This window comes from Astatotilapia calliptera, chromosome 12 (assembly GCF_964374335.1).
Source record: "Astatotilapia calliptera chromosome 12, fAstCal68.1, whole genome shotgun sequence".
In the NCBI taxonomy this organism is placed as follows: Eukaryota; Metazoa; Chordata; class Actinopteri; order Cichliformes; family Cichlidae; genus Astatotilapia; species Astatotilapia calliptera.
Window position 1 is genome coordinate 4,623,634 of NC_137433.1, and position 21,951 is coordinate 4,645,584.

The window sequence follows — 21,951 nt, forward strand, 5'->3', positions numbered from 1 at the left end:
ATTAGAAATATTTTTTCCCTCCATATAAACTGTATTGCATGCTACATAAATTGCTGCACATAGACTGCTGGGGGACTACCATGATGCATTGAGTTTTTCCTTTCCTTTCACCTTTCTCACTCACTATGTATTAACAGACCTCTCTGCATTGAATCACACTTGTTATTAATCTCTGTCTCTCTTCCACAGCATGTCTTTTATCCTGTCTTCCTTCTCTCACCCCAACCGGTCGCAGCAGATGGCCGCCCCTCCCTGAGCCTGGTTCTGCCGGAGGTTTCTTCCTGTTAAAAGGGAGTTTTTCCTTCCCACTGTCGCCAAAGTGCTTGCTCATAGGGGGTCATTTGATTGTTGAATTTTTCTCTGTATGTATTATTGTAGCGCCTTGAGGCGACTGTTGTTGTGATTTGGCGCTATATAAATAAAATTGAATTGAATTGAATTGAATTTTGCATTCAATATACAATATACAGAAACTGAGGGGAGGCTGAACTAAATTATATATAACAATATTTTACAAAGTTACAAAATATGAGAAATACCTTTAATAAATACAAATAGCCCAATTATAAATATTCAGGATATTATAGGGATTAAATATATACGAATGATACATATAGAAAACCTCACATCACATGAAATCAGAGAAAACAGATCACGGTTACAGCTGTGTTGTATTAATGTGAAATGCAGGCTGCAGTTCTCCATCTCGCCGCTTGGTGACACAGCAGAGCTCACAGTTGTCTGGCCTTTACGTCACGCATGTGTACAAACCTCTTCCGGTCTATTCGTCAGCCAGAAAGGAAAATGGCGGCCTTTGGACGTTTCTCTCAAGTGTTGCTGAGGTCTTCTTTGACCCAAACCCGGCGTCAGCTCTCTGCCGCTGCCGGACACGGCGAGCAGTCAGGTAATTATAACGCTCTATTTTACACAAGTGGTTGCATTTAATTTGTTTTGGCTTTAAGACGACCTGTTATGTTAGATCCAGTGACCTTGCTGAGCTAGCTAGCGTTAGCATTAGCAGTAGCAATGCATCCTTGAGAGGAGAGCACGTAGTCGCTGCCCCCCGAAACTTGTGATTTTCTTGCATTTGTTGTTGTCTGTGTCTCACAGCAGCGCAGTCTGTTAGTTAATATGATTTAAAAGTGGAGCAGTGTGACGAACAGCATGTCTTACGAGCTAAAGTGCAACAAAAGATGAAAGGATAGTCACAAAGACACCTGATAATCGTTATGACCGACAGCTTGTAAAGGAAGTATTTATTTCAACACGAGAAAGGCAGACCAGTGTTAAGATAAAGAGAGGATAGGCATGCGTTTTGAGCAGGAAGGAAAAGGACAGCTTTGAACTGAATTGACTTGAGTTGAATAATTGTGGAGATGCAAGGAAGTTGAACTGTTCTTGTATAAATGCACAGTTAATTTTGCATTTCGCATTGACAGTCTTTTAAAAGAGAGACTTTAAACCGTGTCTAACTATTCACTAAGTGAGGTCATATCTTACAGAATCTTATCAGAAATCTTACAGCTGAAAGTAACAACATGCATCCAGTGGGGCCTTTTTATATGGTGTATTTTTGGACCAGATTTGAATGTAACTGTCTTTTAGTGAGTTAAACTGGTTGTATTTCTTGGATTTAGTTCTGGTCAAGGGCATGCTCTGTCGACTGTCTCAGGGGCGTTCATATGATCTAACAGTGTCAGATGTCAGCACATTGTTATCATTTTACTTCTCTTTCGCTCTTCTTTCTATTGTTACTTGTTAGTTAAATAATTCTGATTTCTTATCCCCAGGTAAGACCTGGAAGATCCTCACCTTCGTGGTTGCCCTTCCAGGTGTTGGAGTTTGCATGTTGAACACATTCTTGAAGGAGCAGCACCACAGCCATGAGCAACCAGAGTTTGTCCCCTACACCCATCTCCGCATTCGCAGCAAGGTCTGACTTCATGAGACTTGTAATTTTAAGTGCTGCCTTTAAAAAAACAACAACATTATTTTTGACTTAATTATGTTTTTCTTATGCTTCCTCTCCCATTAGCGTTTCCCCTGGGGTGATGGCAACAAAAGTCTTTTCCACAACCCACATGTGAATCCTCTTCCTGATGGCTATGAGGGACATGAGTAAAAAACAAACCTCCAGATGTCACAGATGGGATCAGTCCTTGTTAAGCAGTTGTTATTGGACCACACTCCTATTCACAGTTTACTCTTTCCTCTTTAATCGTTTTACCTCTGTGCTCTTAACACAGGGCACCTGAACCAATAGCTCCTTTGTTCTGGACCATTATACAAAATGTCTGACTTAACATAAATAAAGTAACTTCTATTACCTCACTTCATGTTTCTTGTATGTATCCATGCAGTTTGACCCATTTTATTTCCAGTTAGAAAATAAGTAGAATTACCCAGTTGGGCTGTTGTTTGTTTACCCTGTACATGTCCTTGGCAGTTCCAATGCCCTGCTTTGGGTTTGCTCTGGCACTGGAATACTGCACCTTGTCCTTTGGCCTGTAGGTGCTGTTGCAGACTCTGAGGAGGAGCCGCACGTCACTCATCCTGGCTGGGGAAAAGCTGGCGGTATTTTGTGACAATAATGTTGCCAGTGCAAAAAGTGAAATAGAACAGCCCAGTCTCAGTATGTTCCTCTACATTCTTGCTCTCAAACAGTGACCAGTCGGTATCCATGAAACAGTCCTGTCACAGAGACGGCCTGTTCTGGCCAGATTTTAACCTTTTTTGTGAGAGGTTTGGATCCAATTTCTAATTACTAACAGCAGTTTTATTGAAAAAGCATACTCACAAAGCACAGGAGTTACAGTTTGTAAATAATTATCATTCTTCAATATAAAGCTACTCTCATCGGCTGCCTTAGTCACGACAGGTAGCAGAGCATGTTGATTTCATGGTCACGGTCACGTGAATCACTACACTATGCAGCCATCATTGTTTAATATCGTTTGTTTTTTCTTTTAGATCATACACAAAATCTTAATAGACCCTGTTCATAGCAGACACTGAGAAGTCCTAATAGAGGAGCTGGCAGTAACGAGTGTTCTTTCCCCAGTAAAAGCTTTGATGTCTTGCTGAGGGAGTGCCTGCAACTCCAGCGCTGAAGCAGCTCTTGTGTATTGTTCACACCTGTCTTCCTCTGTTACACATAAAAGAAAAAACCCTTTTCTTTGTCTCACTCAGTAAAATCTGGGTCAGGCTTGTGCCCGTTCAGTCTGTGGCTACCCCCCCAAACCCGACATGACTCCTACGTTTTCCACAGGTCACCAGTGTCTATAAACCAGCTCCGTAAGCTTGTCCCGACCCAACAACCATTAACGTTATCAGTGATGATGTGATGATTCGCGCACGTGACTCGCTCTTTGTTACAGACTCCACCTCTTTCACGTGAACGCGCTTTAAGCCGAATTAGAAAATCCAGGGTTAACAAAGCTCGCTGATAGACAGCTCAATGACACCGTTTACCTTTGCCCGCTTCTGGTTTTTTCGAGGCTAACTGATGATGGGACTCGTGCCGTAACTAACCGTGGCATCGATCAAGCTCGGCTTTACTCCGTCTCGCGACCGCGGGTTACGATTTGATTACTAAATCTAGCATTGAAACATCTCGGATAACTGCGCGTCCCCGCTCCTCCACAAAGGGAAGATCAGTCGCACGCAGAAACCCGGATCGAAATCCATGAACGCAGACGGAGGTGAGGAGACTTTGTGCAAGATCACACAAACTGTAACAAAACCCCCAAAAAACAATCAAAACCAACAACAATCATCACGTGGTTTTTGACTCTCATTCGTGCACATTTATAGTACATTTATATTTCTGTGTTATTTTAAAACAGATTTTCAGATAATGAGGAAACAGGAGAGGGCGCATTTTTTCAGCTCCAAAGAGCAGGAGCTCATTCTGAAGTTGTATGAAGAGGAGAGAGAGATACTAACAGCTAAATCCAACACCACCAGTGCCTCTAAACTCAGAGAGGAAGCCTGGCAGAGAATTGCTGATAAAATAAATGCGTAAGGACATTTATTCACTCGTGTGAGTGTGATTGACCTATATTCAAATTATTGAATATAGACCCTACTGACACATCATCTTTATTTTTCCTGCTTCACAGGGTCTCAGACAGTGGCTACAAAAGGACATGGCAGCAAGTAAAAGTCAAACACAAGAACATTGTGCAAACAGGTGCAAGCACTTTGTCTTAGTTTTGATCTCAGCGAGTCAGCAGTTGCTTCGTAAAAGAGGTTTTTCTTTGTGGTTTTCTGCAAATCATTAAGTCTAAATGAATGAGTTTATGATCTTTGAGCTTATGAACTCTCCGCATCATTAAAATGCTTTATGCACATACATGCACTAGCATGACGGAGCTGTATAACATTCAGTGTTTCTCTTCCTGCACTGGCTCAGAGTCGGTAAAGTCCAGGTGTGTTACGTACCTGTCAAATCTGTCCCTGTGCAGCAAAAAGGAAAAGGGTTGCAATGATGAGAAACGAGGGCGGCTCGGCGACCCCGTCTCTGAACTCGGGTGAGGATGACGTGCTGCATCACAAAGACAATGGGCTGAGGGTGGAGGTTCTCCCTGGAGGCGCCTGTATTGAACCAGCAGCTGTGTCTGACAGCTCTTTCATGAGCGGTAGGTGAAATTCACGAGCATCCCTGCAAAAGTTTCCACATTGGCTTATTTAAATGTTTCTTTGCTGCTGCAGTGTCGGGCCACCCTGTCCTGCTGCTGCCCATAACAAAGACTGAACCAGAGAGCCTCAGCAGCGACGAGACGGACATTAGTGACACTCAGTTTGAAGGGGTGAGTACTGCTGCGCGTGCATCTCCTGGAGCTTTTGCCTGTGAGTACTTGGCGTGAAGACTGGATTGCTCTTTTTAACAGGACGTTCACGGCAGCAGCTTGCAGGAGGGCGCTAACGCGGCCGGGGCTACAGCTGGTGGCAGAAGCGGAGAGGTGAGGTCCATTTGTCACAGCTGTCCTGTGCTAATGAGAAGAAACGAATGCAACAAGAGCGCATGTTTTGTGTAATCTGATTCACAGAAGCAGACAGAAAACCTCAGGTCTCTCTACTGCTCCTACCTCAAGAAGGAGATTGAGAACCGGGACCAAGAGATGGCTTACAGAGCACTTAAAATGAGGAAGCTGGAGAAAGAAATCTTATTACTTGACAAGCAACTGATGTGATTGCAAGGAAAAAACAAAAGTACTTCTATCCTTTTATGTGGAAAAACAAGAATTTGTTGAAATGACATGTTGCCTTTTACCCCGGCACGCTCACAGAGGTGTGTTTAGGTTGTAGTTGGCTGCAGCTGTAGGCAGCATAATCTCTTACATGCTGGTCAGGGTTGTAATGATACATGTCACTACCCTTTTTTTTTGCAATATTGCATCACACAACTTATGCAACGGTGCTGATGCTGCCGTACACCAATTCTCAGACCACGAGAGTGTTTAAAGCGCACTGATGGAAGGCAGCATGGCTGCTTGAGGGTTCACAGTAGCATGTAAGTGGAGCCTGTGAGAGCACCATGTTCACTGTACTCTACCACAGCAGGTTTAAATGAACGAATGCAACAACAGATGGCTTTAATGTCAGAAGAGACTTTTAGGGCCTTTTATATGTATTTGTGACAACTGGTCCAAATCTTATGCTTAAAATTTTAAATTGAAATTCTCAAGCTCCTTGGAAAACATCCTGAGGTCCAGGAAAGATGTGACAGAGAGTTCTTGCTGATCCACTTTTATTAACCTTTCTCTGAAGTCACATTAATGGATGCCGTTGCTAAGCAGATGCAGCTAATGCAGTCGGTGTTCCACCAGAACCCTCGTTCTGTTTTGATGATTTTATTCCGGCCAGTTGTGGTTATTTATAGAGATACTTCATTAAACCACACAGTGTCTCACACAAGGAGACATCTTCATGACATGACAGATTTGTAACAGTTCATCATTTTCTTGCGGTTGCCTAAACGAAGCTCAGCGCGGGAGATTATGTGATGACTTGCGTCATTTCTCAGTCATGTTGGTTTTTTAATACAGGACGCTCCAGCCTATCCTCTGCTAAAGGATAGGAAGCATCTAAGCATCTTTAGCGTCCAAGGAATTTCACCAGCTCTTATCATGGCTGCCATGCAGATACATCTGAGTCACTTTGCTCAGTTGGAAACCTTCTACAGCAAAGCTGACTCTTTGTTTTTAATCACCAGCACGCAGAAAATTGGTGCTAACTGTTCTGTCACTGCTGGAGGCCTCCTAATAAACAGGCCGCTGGGTCACGTGATTTTCAAACGCATAAACTTCGCAGTTTATAAGAATCGTTGTCTGCTCGTTGTCTATGAACAGCTCTAACTCTCTGACATTTATCTCCAAAGAGTGATGTAAAAATCATGAGGTTCAGAGTAGAAAAAAGTCAACTGTTAATCATTATGTTGATTAAATATTAATTTTGGTAAAAGTGTGTCTGCTTAGTGTAACTATTACTACTTCATATCATGGCTGTTGAGTCCGGTGTGCCGGAGAATGGGTTGTGAAGACTTTTATACAGAGACAGGTGTGTCCTTGGACTCCCACAGTGCACTGCGCGCCTGTTTGTGGGTCCAGAGTTCGCCGTTAGGCGTGGACATTGCCCAGCAGCTGCACGTCCTCAGGAGGCTTGGACACTAAATCAAAATGTCTGGGCTGGACTGAGAGTGAAAACAGCGCTTCCTCGCCAAAAATATTAAACTCGGGTCCCTCCTTTTGAACAGCTGCATGCTTAAACGTCTCACTCTGTCACCTGATAAGCAGCTGAGTCCAGTGTCATCGCGCTTTCCTGCAGCCATGGGCTGGCTAGCGGTGCGCGTTCACGGCCCACGAATGGTAGCCATCATTAATCAAGAGCGGAGAAACGGATGTGCGATGGCTCTGCGGAGGAAAATGTGAAGTCAAAGCGGCTGTAAGATGTAGAGCGTTTCAAAATTTTCCGATCCAGTCCCAGTGGAAACACGCGTGATGCTGAGAGGGGCTCGTTACAAATGCGTTCTTATTGCGCAGTTTTAAATCCACGCTCGACCTTTAACACCGTGCGCGAGAGTGGAGCTGCTGGAGGTCACCTTTCCTGCCAAAAGCCTCTGGCACTGCCTTTCCCAGGATGAAGAGCACGCGGGCATCTCACGTTTCCAGGCTTATGATCGGTTGTTGTCGAAGTCTTATGGAGCAATACACAGAAACGGTCCATGTAATGTGCCACCGGTTTAATTTAAAAATAAAATACAATAAAAACAGAACATTAGTTTTGTGTGGATGTGATTTCTTCGTCTTTTTTAAAAGTTCTACCTAAAGCATCCGTTTCCACATAAATCAAAGAGTAATTTAAACAGTTGTAAATGACTTCTTGGGCTATAATCTGTCAAAAACACCTCAAACATAACTCTCATGAATGATATCAAGTCATTCCGAGGCAGAAAGAACGGCCCTGTCACAAAGTAGAAGCTGCAATCAAGTTTTGGTAAAGGGACTATTTACTGAGACTAAAAAAATGTCTCTTTAAAGAGAGATCTGGCCAACATGGAAACAAATATCACATTTCTATAAAGATGTTTTAAGTGTCAAAAAAGAACTGGACAGACTGTAAATATGGAGTAGGAGCAACCAGGCTTGCAATGCTGATCATTACTTGATTTTAGCCCTTCATAAATCCTGTTCATTTCCAATAAAAAATGGCTTAAAATAGACACATTTGACTGTGCAGGATTCATACATTCAAAGATGTTTAAGAAGCACGTTGTCTGAAAACGCCATGATGGTTTTACAAAACAAACAAACAAAATAAGAAGAAAGTGACACTTTTCACAACAATTTCACGTAAAAGCACCGACACTGGGATCATAATCAATGTGACACTAAGAGGCAATCCGCCAACCAGCAGTGAGTAATCCTCACACACTCTCGTCTTCACCTTTCTAGTAATGTGCAGCGTAATGGCGCACTAGTTTGTCCCTGTGAGCTCGCCGTCCTTTCACATGATTTCCACTGCGTGTGACTGCCCTGCATTCCTCAAGTGGCGATATTTTCTCTGTGTGGAAGTAATTAAAACTTACGGCGAGCGAAACGTAAACATGGCGTGAAAACACGCTCCGTGGCCGTGTTTTGAGTGATCTGCGGCAAACAGCGGACCGTCTGCGGCGTGACAGGCGATTACTAAGATCAGAATTCGCGGATAAAACATCAGTTCCACTTTTTGTGTTTTAGTAGTTGTGTGTGTGTGTCAGAGTGCATCTGCAGCCTGCTCGGGCGGATGGATACAAGATACTGAGGGGCTCCTGGGGGCTTCGCGTCGGTCATGGCTGAGCTTCTGCAGCCAGATTCAAGAATGTAAGATCCGCTGAGAGCCACCTTTACTACAGACACCAGCTACAGCATGCAGGATGGACCATAAACATACACGGCTTTGCTACTTAGCTGATAGTGAGCTACTACATTATTATAGCAAACCAAACACATATCTTTATGCACAAAGTTAATTAGATGCTTGCTTCCAGCACAGTATTACTACTGCGTGGTTGAAATGTGTCTTTTCTTGCTTCTTTATTTCTTAAATGACACATTTAGCCACTCGTGTGTGTTTACTTCTGCAGGTGTAACTATTTCTTCCTATATGATGGATCCAAGGTCAGAGGAGAGGCTGATCCTACAAGAGACGGAATCTGCTACTTCTACCCTGAAGAGGTCTGGCTGACACAAAGTGCTGCAAGCTGCACGTCTAGTGTGTGTGTGTGTGTTAGGGAGTGTGTCGAAGATGATAACAATCTCCCAGCACTTGTATTTGTGTGCGTATGTTCTTAGCTTGATTTCAGAGAAGTCTGTGAAAGCATCACATGTCTCTGTCAGACCCCACTAGACAAACAGGAGCTGCTGTGTGGGCAGCTCGCCGGCGTGGGCCGCTGCGTCTCCGAGCTCTCCTCCTCTCCAGCGCGCACGCTCAGGCTGCGGCGCAACAAGTTCGCCATCCGCATGAAAGACGACTTCTTCTGGGTGAGTGGGGCTCTACTGGTGGTCCAGCAGCAACCTCTTGTGATATTTCAGGCTTCCCTAATGGTTATTCTGGGGATGTGTTTTCTTTTCTCCCCCAGGCGCTGGGCTGCTCGGTGGATGTCCCTACTGTCAGCGTGTCTGAGTTCCTGGACCAGCTGATAGACCTCTTCTGTTTCTACAACGGCCCTGTCCGCCAGAGCTATCAGGTGCAGCTGCACAAATACTTCTGCTTTGTTCTACGTAGGTTTAAGAAACATTTACATCAGCCGTCACAAAAAGATCAAGATGTCTGACAGCACAACCAGTGACAAGTTAAAGGGGCAAAAAAACCTTTATGTGTGTGGCTTTCAGCAACACTGTGGGGCTTTTTATTGAAATGGTTTTGGGTGGACTTAGTGTGAAGGGTCAGTGCAAACTTCATGTCTGGTCTCTTCTCTGAGGAGCCTCCCTGTGCTTCATCCGTAGCACTGACTATGACAACAAGGTGAATCACACGCTGTGGCAGGCGAGCAATCTCGGCCCATGTGAGACATTTCGGGCCGTGCCGTTAAACAGTGGTCTGCCACCTTTATGTTTGAATTTCCTTTAATTTGCCACCTGTCTGAATAAAATCCCCAAATGCTCATTGTCATCGAGTTTGACCTTTGCTTGGCAGCTCAACAGTCAGGAAACCCTGGCAGCCCAGTGGGCGAGGTACCTCTCTCACCTGCAGTCAGGATCCTCAGAGCTTAGTCACATCTTCAGCTGTTTGAAGACCATCGACTCGACTAACGTAAGTACTAAAGGTCACACGTGGGGTTCTGCTTTTAGCCTGCCGCCACTCAGAAGGCAGAATATATAACAACATCTTGTGGTGTTGAGTAAGACCTCAGCATGGCTCGACAAACCATCAGCGGTTCATTTCTGCTTATTTAGTGTGCCTCCAGGATACATGTAAACAATACAGTGGGCACACGCTGGAGATTTGCTCAGTAGATGATAATATAAAAGCAAAATCATTTTTTTTATTGTTTATTTCTGCATGAGCTGCAGGTAACATTTCATCGGATTCATTTCCTCAGGTTGACCCTCTTCTCCTGCTCAAAGCGGCCCTCATTCTTCAGGCCTGTCAGCGCTGCCCTCTAGTGTTAGCTGGATGTATTCTGTTCAGAGGAAGGTGAGCTCGCGTTTGAAGAGAACGGCCACGACTTCTTCTTTTAAATGTCAGCTTCTGAAATCAGAAATTTTTTTTAATGTATTTTTTTGTGATCTGCTTCAAAGAGTTGTCAGCACACAGATGTCTCCAGGGCTCACAATGAAGGTCATGATTCACGAGAGTGAAACATACACCAAGGTAGGACTTCAACATCTGTCCAGAGGTTTCCTCAACTTTTTTTTTTCTTTTTTCTTCAGATCAGCAGTAGTAAAATCGTAGATATAATGAAAAGTTAACGTAAGTAAAGCAGCCTGAAAAGACGAGACGCACCAGCCCCCTCCCCCATTCACACGCATACACATAATTAGGGGATGGAAGCTCAAGGGTACTTCGCAGGTCCCTCTGCTGTGAGGACACCATGCTTGATTGATGCACTGTGCAGTTAGTGTTTTGTGACAAATTTCTTTATTTGAGCAAGCTGCAAAAGCCATACTTTAGAAGTCAGAGAATAACTTATTCTTCATCCAGGGTCACTCTCTTTGATGTGATAGGTCTATAAACGCATAATATTTCCACGTCTCCACTGACTCTATATATTTGTTTCTCTAAGACGCAGGCAATCTTTAATAATGTCTAAAATGTAACAAAAAATACAGCATAACTTTGGCCTGCTGTTAAAGTGCAGAACGTCACTCGTGGACGGGCTATAAACAATCAAGAAATTGTTTAAGTTTGAAACAGCAGCTTGTATGCATTGTAAAAATGAATGAATATTAAGTGTTGGCATATTTTCAGCCTGATGAAAACTTGGTGTATCTCAACATGGTGTGCAGTGTGTCCTATTAATCTATAACAGATTAATAGAATCTGAAAGCAATGTACTTAAGAAATAGGGGAGAAAAATCCAATAATAATGAAGGGAAACGGGGAGAAAGGTTTTATGGAGTGATGAATCCAAATCTCCAAATGTAAAAGTTTTGTTTCAAAGACACTCCGAGTGTCTGTGACCATCTATAAAACACAGCGGAGGCTCTGTCATGGTTTGGAACTGCATTCCCACCAGTCGTTTTTGAGATCTTGTCAAAATTAATGGAGTTATGAACCCAGTAGAGTTCCATCATTTTCATCCACTGTGCCAAAAAGTGTTTTATTGGAAGCAGCTTCATTTTTCAGCATGATGATGATCCCAAACACACAGCCAGTGCCCTAAACCGGGGTAAAAAAGACACAGTGGAACACCATCAGTCATGGACTGACCACTCCAGAGACTGGACATCAACATTATTGAAGCAGTGTTTTGACAGACAGACAGAACAGAAGGCAAAAAGAAGAGCTTGTCCGTGAATCAGCCTGGTGAGCTATTCCTGAAGACTATTTAAAGAAAAGTATAAGAAAGCTCGTCTAAGACAGTTCAGGCTGTGTTGAAGAATAAAGAATAAAACCTATAAATGACAGAAAACAGAAAAACTGGAGTAAACCATGACAACTAATCTCAGCACACGCAGTGATTCATCCTGTATGCTGCTGCTGTGACCCCGGGGTAGCTCAGCTATAAGCAGCTAATGCAAAGACGCAGGCAGAATTGCAGTGTGGTGCCAGGTGTTCTCACAAGCTAGCAAACCTGTTAGATTCCCTGGGAGGATGTGGGCTGGTGGATAATTAAAGTGGGCTGATGATGCAGCTCTCACTCTCAGAGGTGCTCAGAGAGCCTTTATTGTCATTGTGCAGAAAGACACCGAAGTAAGGAGTGCTGCTGCTCCTGTTGCATTTAAGTGTTGCTGCTGTATAACAGGCAGCAAAAAATAATAATAATATTTTTGTTTTTTTGTGTAGGCTCAGCGGCCTAATGGAACAAGTGCATCAAGCTCATTTAGCGGTACTGTCAGCTCCACAACTGTGTTCCTGACCGCGCCTGAACTCCAGGACCTGCAGTCCGCTCCTGTCGACAAAGGTTTCAGGTGGTTTCTCCTTATTTATTTTACAGATGATATTCAATGAAGCTTATTTAAACAAGCTGCTTGAATCCCTTTGTTACACAGTTCTGACATTCTAAAACCTTCCAGCTGTCCTACCACGCCACAAAGAGATGGTCCCTCAAAGAAGACCCGCCTGTCAAGGACTTTATCCGACACTCCTTCTCCTGAGTCACAGGTGTCAAATCCAAGTTTATCCAAACCTCCTCAGAAGGCGTCCCTCAGCCCTCGTTTGTCAGACTCCGATGTGTTCAGCCCGGCTTCGTCCCACAGCGCTGCCAATTCCCTCAACCCATCTCCACAGTCGCTCAGGTTTCTCTCAAATGGAGAAAACACTGTTGAAGATGAGGTGGAAGAGAGCCGCTCCCGCGACAGCACAGGTGGTCGCAGCCAGATTCGCAGTGAAGGAGACGGCTCCGTGTTTGAAGAAGACTCCCATCTAAATGGAGGAGAAGTGGAGGGAGCTTTTGGGGGTGTGTTTGAGTTTCAAGCGGTCGAGTCTGGAAATGAGCAGCCGCACGATGATAAGGTGGTGGAGGAAGACAGCAGAGTCTCCCGTGGGAGTGTTTCAGGCCACAAGGCAGGGAAGAGCGATCCTCCACCTCTTCTTCCTCCTCCTCATCGTCTCTCTGACGCCTCAGAGGAGAATGCGCTGATCCCCATGACGTTGTACATGCACAGAGTGAAGGGCTTGGTGCTGGCTCTGCTGGTGGAGCCTCACTTCATGAGTGACGCCGCTTCTATGGAGGAAGTGGTGAGGGCTGTGTTTTGTCTTTCCTCTGCAAACTGCAGCTCAATTTAAATTCAAGCAAATGAGTGCGTTGTTTTTGCCTTTGTCATGCTGATACGTGGCATTGTCGATCTGTCTCCAGTATCACAGCAGCCTGGCTTCACTCAATGGACTGGAGGCCCATCTGAGGACCATCTCTCCGGGTGCCCCGGGAGGTCCAGGGCCCTACACCTTTGCCCATTTCGACTGCATTCAGAGCACGCTCACAAGTAATAACTGCCCCTTAAATATCTAATCAGCTGTCTCCCTGCATTAAATATTCGGCACTCCCTGCGCTTGTCTTTTCAGCTTTTTTTCATATCTGATATTCCCAAACATTCTGTCTCTTCCAGTTTTCCAACTTTCACTTTTCTGCTGAAGTGAGTATAAGTCCCTGCATCTCTACCCAGGGCAGTGGGGCTAGGAGGGGGGAGGGTTGGTAGATTGTCTTTGCATGAGCTAACTGCTAATTTCAAGGACTGTGATCAGCATTCTTTTGAGCTGCAGGCATGCCTGTCCAGGTTAATGTGCCTCTGTTATTGTGTGTCTCTGCAGCCAACCTGTCTGGCCGGTCAGGGGGAGCCTGGGATCAACCCTTTGTCAGAGCCACATCACTTCTTCACTCGCATTTCTGTAACACTGAGACTCTGCAGGAGGCTATTATCAGGTCAGCATGGCAATGATGCAGTAGCTTTTGGTGTGAGAGGGTGGAGGGGGCAGGGGGATTTCTTCTTCTTCTTCTACTCAAGTAAAGGTTAGAAGGGAGGGGGGATTATTTGACAGTTTATCACGTTCATCCGTCTGAACCTAAACCTTCCCTTAACTAGCGTGGATCTCGCTCTGACAGCTGATGTTTACTGGTAAAAACCTCCCACACTGTTTGCCTTCTCTAGTGTGTTTGTTTGTTGCACAGCGGGTTTGAAATTTAAATCTGCGTGACATTATGTCGGCAGGAATGCCAGCACAGCTGTGTATGGCACCCGCAGCGTGGCCCAGGAGACTTACTTCCAGCAGAACGGAGGCTCGCTGAGGAACTCGGGCATCCCGAACCACCAGGACAGCGCTTTCTCGCTACCCAGCAAGGCCCGGCACAGACTGCTGAAACACGGGGTTAACCTGCTCTGACAGGGCAGCGTCGGGTCGCCCGTTCAGGAGGAAATGTATTTCACTGGGAGAAGAACTGCCCTGTAAGTAACATTAAAAAAATAAAATGGAAAAAAAAAGCTCTGCTGTAGGAAATTTTACAACAGGATTACATCTTCTTTGCTGCCCTCCAGCTGTGGTTTACTTGTTCCCATGCTGTACATTACCGTACACTGTGGCACTGTGCTGTAAAACCCTAGTGGATCTCATATTCACAGCAGAACTGTTTTTTTAAATTTATATTGTAACTATAAATTTGCTATGACAGTGGATGCTTGTTAAAGCTTAGTTAAAGTAGGTTATGTTTACTTCCATGCTTGTATGAGTCTAATTTTATTTGTTACTTTATTTTTTTTTTTTGTCTAAATGTAACTGTCTGCAGCAGATGTTTCTGTTGCTTTCACTCATGCATTTAGACTGAAGCCAGAATCGTTATCCTCTCCCACATTTGAGAAGAAAAACGTGCTTGTTCGCTGCTCCTGTATTGGCTTATTTGTCTAGAAGTTCTAAAGCATTTTATAATCAACTCTATGTCAGCAATCAAAAAGTGTTATTTAAATATTTGGCTATTAGGACTGTGATTTGTCTTTATTGCTGCCATTTACACAAAATGTGTGTATTCGAAGGTTGTCTGAGAAGAGGTTTGCTGTGATGAACTTCTGTGTGTTTTAAAATAAAATGTGATCCGCTCTGAGTTGGCCTCTTATGAGTTACTTTTCTCATAACTTGTTGAAAACAGCTGGGGTTGCCTGACCTTCTTATGACTTCAGTGTGGAGCCTATTGTTTTCTGCCTCTTGCTTAATGCCTCCGTTCAAACGACCATGAACAGGTGTGTGCAAAGCGGTCTGAAATGCCAAACGCATGCCTGTAAGATGTTCATACTTTTGCTCTCTCAGAATATCCTCCCCTATACGTGTTCCGAGTAAGGTCGTTCTCGACCATCCAGCTATGGAGTAATTAGGGCAATTAGCTAAGTAGCTGAATGTGAATGGGCTTGCTCGGCGCTCTGGGGGCGCCTAATTATGCAGGCGCATTCAATAAAAGGCAGCGGGGGTCAAATGGGTGGGCAAGGCACAAAAGGAGGGGCAGGGACTGTGAGGAGGGCCAGGATTCAAATTCTAAGTGGTGTGTTGTCCCCCCATTGTCAGTGGGGTATAATAGCGAGGGGTTCAAACTGGCCGCAAGGCTTTGGAGAGCTGGCATCAGAGAAGAAGTGGCCGCTCCTCGTCGCTGGAAAAGCACTGGGCGGAATTCGGGATTTCACCATGGCCTCTTCAAACTGCACGCGGATTACATCACTTTTCATTTTAATGATGCTGAGCTGCTGTGGAGTGTTCGGGCGCGCGGTGGGCACATCGGAGCGTTTGTCACGGGAGCCACACGAAGCGACTTTACGCACGGACCGGTGCGCGGAACTGGAAGCACCTTGGCTGGAGAACACGCAAGAAGCTCGCGTGGATAGCGGGACGCGTTTGGAGATCAGCATGCGGCACTTTTCCGCGAGAGCTTCACGTGGGTTGGTTTTTCCAGGAAAACCTCTGTTCGGCTTCGTCCGGCGCGTCTACCGCTGCTGTCAAGAAGGAGAAAACTGCAGGAGGCTGAAAGGGATTCAAGGTCGCATGAGAGGAGGTAAGAAAAAAAAGAAAGAAAGAGAGAATACACCCAGGCAAAAGAAACTTTAACTTTTCACTTTAACTTCATGCTCGTCCTGTGGAGGTCAGATGTGCTGAGCGGGATTGATCCTGATGGGAGGGAGTATTTCTAAATAATCCCCCAAACAAACAAAAAACCCAACTAAAATCGAAGATCGAAGATAATCCCTGTGGTTAATCCTCCAAAACAGAGTTCAGTTCAATACATAAAACTAGCTGTGTGGTAACCACGGGAACAGACTCTTCACATCTGTAAGCATCAGCTGGCCTCCACACAGCTTCTTCTCATATTTCTTGAGCTTACCTGCTATATTAAGAATCTTAATAATTCCAGAGTTTAAAAAAAGTTGTGCTGCAAATTAATCAGGAGAGAAGAGAAACTTTGTTCAGTAAACCATTCTGAATGGGTCTAATGAGCGATGAACTAAGTGAATAAATTACAGGGATGAATTGGTACCTAATTTAGCAGAAAATTAAGCAAAAGAAACATGAATAACACGAAGCAGCCACACACAGAGTATGCATTCTGGCTTTTCCCTTTAAAAATATCATTTTTCAGCAGAGGTGAAGTGAAGACACAAAGGCAGTTTGGGGGTGGATAATGACGTGAATAATGCAGCTGCAGGGAGGACTGTGTTATCTGCACACAAATGAGTCTTAGCTGGCTTAATGTTCCCTTCAAGAATTGTTGAGACATCCTGCTGACTCATTAACAAGGCATTAGGAGTGAAAACATCACCTCTGCGGCAGAGCCTGACATGAGTGAATGTGCTTCTCTGTGACATGAAATGCTGTACCGTGACTCTGGCAGACTGTTAATTGCCTCTTCTCCGCCTCACCAGATACGGGTGTGGAGTTTGTCCTCACCAGGGAGATCTTGTCATTAACGGTTACAAGAGCCGAGCTTCACCTTCAGCTTTCCAACCCGCAACATCTGGACATCCGCCCTGTGCTTCCATCCATGGCGAAGCACAAGCTTCCTACAAGGTACAGGCTCAAAACTCAAGAAATGTACTTTTGGTGTTTTTACACACACTCTTATTCAAGACCCAGTAATATCATTTGACTGATGGGCTCTGGGAATGGCTGGCCTGATTGTGACACTGTCTCTTGCCACCTTTAGGTACACTCTGGGGTCACGGGGTCACACCGTGGAATTGAGAGTGGACCTGCTGTTCCTTTTCCACAGCGCACAGGAGGTCATAGGTGGTCGAAGGCAGGGCCCCAGCTTGACAAACATCTGGCGGGTGGCGTTTTTGTCCGGTGGAGATCCGCCGGGTGAAAACCCCTTCGTAAAGGATCCGCAGGACAACATGTTGGGGAGTCGTCCTCTGGATCTGGGCTTGGTCCTGGGTTGCAGTCAGGGTGGAACTGAGGTGTCATGTAGAGCTGGTGGTGTTGACTTTACGCACACACCTTTCATGGCTCTTTATTTTGGATCAGGTTAACAGTTGGACCTGACTGTTTTTGCATGGCAGCATTCATCAGTCTATTGCCATTACCAGCTGAACACAAAAGGATGCACTTCAAATGTCAAAATGATTAATTTATAGGCTAAAGCTTATGTAAACTATCTATTTCTCTCTCTATATATGTAAATATGTACATTGTAAATATGACATACTGTAAGTTTGTGTAATTTTGTGGTTATGAGACTCGGTCCAGCAGCAAACCGCGTGGCCTCAGTCTGCTTTGTTCAGCAGCTGTCCTCCTTTAGCTACGCATGAATCTGCCTCGTGCTTCTATTTAAAGAAGTTTTCACAGTTGGTGGGAAAAGAAAGAAAAAAAACAACACCTGGACAAACAAAGGGCTTGCACATGTGCTGCGACCATGCTGAACTGAGCTGTGATTATTCTGTTCATTTGTGAGGACGTATGGTTAGACCCTCGGACCCTGTGACACTTTTCTATCCTACCTCAGAAACCGATGATTATCATCGTTCACTTTTTTTTGTGATTTTCATTTGTTTCATTTGTTTACTCAAAATTTGCTTTGCTTATGTGGTTGAACTGACCATAAAATAACTTATTGGCTACACAATAAATCAGCTATTAATAAAATTCTTTAGACGACAGTGTTGACTTTATTTATCTGTGTTGCTGTCCCTAAATTTATGGCACCGAGGAACACAAGGCATAAGATGGCACGACGCTTCTGCCATTCAATAAGGATTTCAAAATAAAAATATATACTTATGAAGGACAAACAGAAAATAAGAGATGAGAGTCCCAGCTAAAAACACCCCAAAAAAAAACCTGAGGTGGTGCTTTGCCTGACTTGGAAGAGATTCTTTTTTGTTTCTGGATTCAAAATTGTTATTTTCTGGAATGATTCTTTACCATTGTGAGATACAATTTTGCATCTTATCGCCAAATATATACCAAACTGAAGGAATATGACACAAAATGAGATCCAGATGTTCCTGATGTGGTGTGGCATGTGTGTTTTCAGCCTCTGTGGAGGTATTCAGTTTCAGGCTTGTTCAGTTTTTAGCCTTTTTAGACTATTTGAGTATTTCTATTATTACACACACACACACTATATCTCACCCTCTGACTCAGTTTGCCAGTGGGGGGTGAGGCACTCAAAGCTATTTGAGAGCTGCTACCCTTAATCTGAATAACAATAATCTGGCCAAAGGGTTCAGGCAGTGAGTAGCCACCATCATCTGAGAGACAATTATCCATTTGTGAAGTAATTAAAAAAGAAAAAAAGAATAATGTATGTTATTGTGTTATTTATGCAAGGCGTCACATGACACGGGCACTTTTAAGGTTAAGAGGTTTAAGGTAGAGCCTTGCTTGTCCTGGATTTTTAGCTAACGCTGATATTTAGGCGGTATCAAATGATGTACTGGTTTTAAAGTAATAACAAGAATTATCTGATGACCTGATCTTTACTGCAGTTCAGTTAAAAAACAAATTCTTAAAAATATATTTGCACATATCAGACGACATATACCCTGATACAGACAAATGTGTGATAGATCAATAATAATTACCAAGCCAAGCCAATATGTTGGAAGCTATTCATGCATCAACAAAAGGTACAGTGGTCCCTCATTTCTTTATATGTTGTTAAGAAAATGGGAAATAGGTGCTGTGGATGACTGAACCATGCAGTCAAACTTGGATCTAAATCTTTTTTGAACTTTGTGTTCATAATTTCACCAATTTTGGAAAGATCGCCAACGCTGTGTCTCAAAGATGGCTGTCTACACTCACTGTTGTACCTCTGTACATACTGGATTAATCACTCCATAAGATCTGTTGCTGTTCAGTCCAGCTCGTGTCATTTAGCATAGATCAGTGTTTTCTCCTCGTTTCTCTTCATTAAGCACGACTTCTTTCCACTTAGACCACTTCTGTCCAGATGCATCTCTCAGTATCAGATCTTTTATGGATTTTTCAGTAAAGACCTCATTAGATTCCATAAATTACTTTTGCAAACTGTTCATTTGGTGAAGATATATTTGTTTAGGCTTTTGCCATGCAGAGAAATACCAAGTTTTCAACTAACAGCTCTGTGGGAGTCTCCTTGTTGGAGTAAAAACACTAGTTTGTGTGTCAAACTGTTATCTTTACAATTTTTCATAAATATAGCTAAAGAAATAGGAACAGATGTGTTCCTGCAACAGGCTACAAGCAGTAAAATGATTAAATACTACTTTTTGTTTTGCCAAGTTCTCTATTATGTGTAGATATTACTGGTTTATCCCTTACGAGTCTTTTATGCTCAAGTGATTGGTAACGTAACAGAATAAGTTCCTCTGAAAGTGGGGGAGGAACAAGGACTGCAGGGAAAATGAGCAGATAACACTACTTAAATACAACTCTGGCTCCTCGGAACAAAAGAAAGAGAAATGAGGGGTGGCTCAAGACTTTTGTACGCTACACCAAGTCCAGCATACTTCACACTTTAATTCCAAAGTACTCGGCCTAAAAGAAATTCAATTAACCAGAGCACTATGTTCAAATATTAACTGACCTGGAATAATTGTAGGTGGTAACTCCTGGGTGGTGGAGGTGGAAGAACAGCAGCAACACATTCTGATAAAATAGCACATTTATTAAAAAGACAGCATTTATCAGCAGTTCCCATATATGCCATATCTGAGGCAGAAGATCAGGGGTCTCGTATACAGTTTCTCAGTCCACCTGCTGCTGCTTACATCCCTCAGAAGAGCAATTATTTACCAAACACGTGGGTATAAGGTACAACTTGCACACTCCATGTCTCACGCATACACATTCACGGCAGCAGACCCGGCTGTTCAAATTGAATGGGCTGCTGCCTGGGCAATGGGCAAGTTGGCTGATTTCTGCTGTTCAAATTTGTTTCTGTTTAAGTTGATCTCACGTTTAGTTTAAAAAAAAAAAAAAAAAAAAGTTAAGAAAACATGCCAAAACAAAAACAATTTTACAATAATTACAGAGCAATTCAAACGACTCTTTTACAATGATTTTTAAAAAACAAAAAAGAAAACAAAACAAAACAAAAACAAGATTGAGTATTCTGGCATGGCCTCAATAAACGCGATGACAAGACATGAAATGACGTGTTAGCTTGATTTAGCACGTTTCCCAGGTGAAAGAAAGGATGAGAGGTAATTATTTTGCACCATGTTAGGACTCTGATGAACAATTTGGATGGAATGACTGAAATTCTTTGGTTCTCTTGTGGGAAAAGAAAAAAAGCAGGGCAGATCTTCATTCCACTGCGGTAGTTAACTACGAGACCAACAACAAAAGGTCTGGAAAGAAGGATGTGAGGACACTGCTTGAAATAAGTTGTGGGTATATGTTTATTACACTTTTCCTGCAAAACTTTTGTGTTTTTTTAGTTGAGGTTAAGAACAGACTTGATATACATTTTAATTCTTCTAACATGTGTCCTGTTCTCCTAAAAAGAGTCCTTCCTGTGGAATGAAAATCTAGCCCTGAAAAGTTTTTTGTACAGAGAAGGAAGAAAAAAAAATAAAATAAAAGGCTGTTTTGACATAAGCCAACAAAAGAGCCACCTCAAGGCGAATGATGGTAAAGCGCATTTGTATTTAACAATTCAAGGCAACAAAGACGCATGCACACGCACACACACACACACACACACACACACACACACACACGACATTTTAAAATACACGAGGCAGTGCAAAATGTCACACCAATAATATATCACGTTTTAAAAAGTCAAACTAAAACAAATCCTGAGGAAAAAAAAAATTCAAACAAATCCAAGCGTATTATAAAATATCTCCAGGTCAGCCCCGCTCCGATTTAAATTACACCTAACGCAATGGAAGATCCCATATATTCAGAGATAATCTCATTTGTTTAACAGACAGCTCATCTGGCTGCCTGTTAGAATTTTTATACTCTGTACCAATAACCATTTCTCCCCAGAAGAAAAGGCCACAAAGTCATCTTCATAAGAAACAAAACAAGATCAAAAACAAACCCTCACTTAAAACCCCAAATTAAAACCAAAAACATTGTCGTCACACGATAAAAAGTGTGATCTTGTACCTTATATACAAACGCGACTGTGTAGACTTGCAGAGGAGCAGAATATGGTGACTTTGGCGCTGGATTAAATGAACGTCTTGCATCTTTTCAGAGGAAAGAAAGGCGCTTACACAGATTGGTGACAAATGAAATAAAGAAAAAACAAACAAACCCCAAAACAAAAATCAGTCACACACTTGACGACTGCAGCGAGGAGACCTTATTTTCTGCTGTGCTATGAGGCATTTTGATGGGATGGCTTGGGTCCACTTGGCCCCCTGAAGCTGGTGTTATATTTTCCCTGCAAGGGGTGAGACCAAGGCTCCAAGAGGACATTGTGTGCCCCCCCCCCCCTTTTTTTTTTTTTAAACCATGCAAATTGTACACTATATTATAAATAGTACACTATTTATAATAAAGAACTATAAAAATTTCTTGATGGCTTCTTTGAGCGATGGACGCAAGCTTGCACATGACAAGGGTGGAGAGTCCACACCAAGCTGGGAGCAAGTTGTTGCCCCAAGTGGAGGTGGTTGAGTATCTCCAGGTCTTGTATGTGAGACAGAAGGAAGGAGCAGGTGTATGCTCCAGTGCTCTGTCATGGTGAGGAGAGCGCTGAACTTGAAAGCGAAGCTGTCGATTTACCTGTGGATCACTTATGGCCATGAACTCTAAATAGCAACCAAAAGAAAGACTGAGCAAATACAAGCGGTGGAAATGAGCTTCCTCTGAATGGTGTCTAGGTTCTGC

The 21,951-nt window shown here is 43.4% G+C and overlaps 4 protein-coding genes across 7 annotated transcripts; all 4 read left to right on the forward strand.

Annotated features, from left to right (window-relative positions):
* The first annotated feature begins 697 nt into the window (after positions 1–697).
* cox6a1 (cytochrome c oxidase subunit 6A1) lies at positions 698–2,331 on the forward strand. Its single transcript, XM_026187704.2, has 3 exons — positions 698–904; positions 1,791–1,933; positions 2,036–2,331. Exons 1-3 carry the CDS (start codon positions 760–762, stop codon positions 2,120–2,122), a joined length of 375 nt encoding a protein of 124 aa, XP_026043489.2. The 5' UTR covers positions 698–759; the 3' UTR covers positions 2,123–2,331.
* A 1,064-nt stretch (positions 2,332–3,395) lies between these two features.
* Positions 3,396–6,465, forward strand: LOC113033673 (uncharacterized). Its single transcript, XM_026187703.2, has 7 exons — positions 3,396–3,701; positions 3,846–4,020; positions 4,122–4,192; positions 4,467–4,640; positions 4,714–4,811; positions 4,893–4,964; positions 5,052–6,465. Exons 1-7 carry the CDS (start codon positions 3,686–3,688, stop codon positions 5,193–5,195), a joined length of 750 nt encoding a protein of 249 aa, XP_026043488.2. The 5' UTR covers positions 3,396–3,685; the 3' UTR covers positions 5,196–6,465.
* Positions 6,466–8,050: 1,585 nt separating this feature from the next.
* hps4 (HPS4 biogenesis of lysosomal organelles complex 3 subunit 2) lies at positions 8,051–14,737 on the forward strand. 4 transcript variants are annotated; one of them, XR_013912415.1, is made up of 13 exons: positions 8,051–8,363; positions 8,627–8,717; positions 8,880–9,023; positions 9,122–9,229; positions 9,679–9,795; positions 10,085–10,179; positions 10,284–10,356; positions 11,992–12,116; positions 12,198–12,885; positions 13,004–13,130; positions 13,254–13,280; positions 13,456–13,567; positions 13,854–14,737. XR_013912415.1 is itself a non-coding variant. In XM_080308739.1 (12 exons), the coding sequence occupies exons 1-12, from the start codon at positions 8,332–8,334 to the stop codon at positions 14,023–14,025; spliced, it is 1,884 nt and encodes a 627-aa protein (XP_080164865.1). In that variant the 5' UTR covers positions 8,051–8,331; the 3' UTR covers positions 14,026–14,737. The 4 variants fall into 4 exon arrangements, 3 of the variants coding, with proteins under 3 accessions (XP_080164865.1, XP_026043485.2, XP_080164866.1); XM_080308739.1 differs by lacking the exon at positions 13,254–13,280; XM_026187700.2 differs by lacking the exon at positions 13,254–13,280 and having other exon boundaries at positions 12,222–12,885.
* An 85-nt stretch (positions 14,738–14,822) lies between these two features.
* Positions 14,823–17,771, forward strand: LOC113033785 (uncharacterized). Its single transcript, XM_026187887.2, has 3 exons — positions 14,823–15,673; positions 16,539–16,683; positions 16,820–17,771. The coding sequence occupies exons 1-3, from the start codon at positions 15,067–15,069 to the stop codon at positions 17,142–17,144; spliced, it is 1,077 nt and encodes a 358-aa protein (XP_026043672.1). The 5' UTR covers positions 14,823–15,066; the 3' UTR covers positions 17,145–17,771.
* Positions 17,772–21,951: the final 4,180 nt, after the last annotated feature.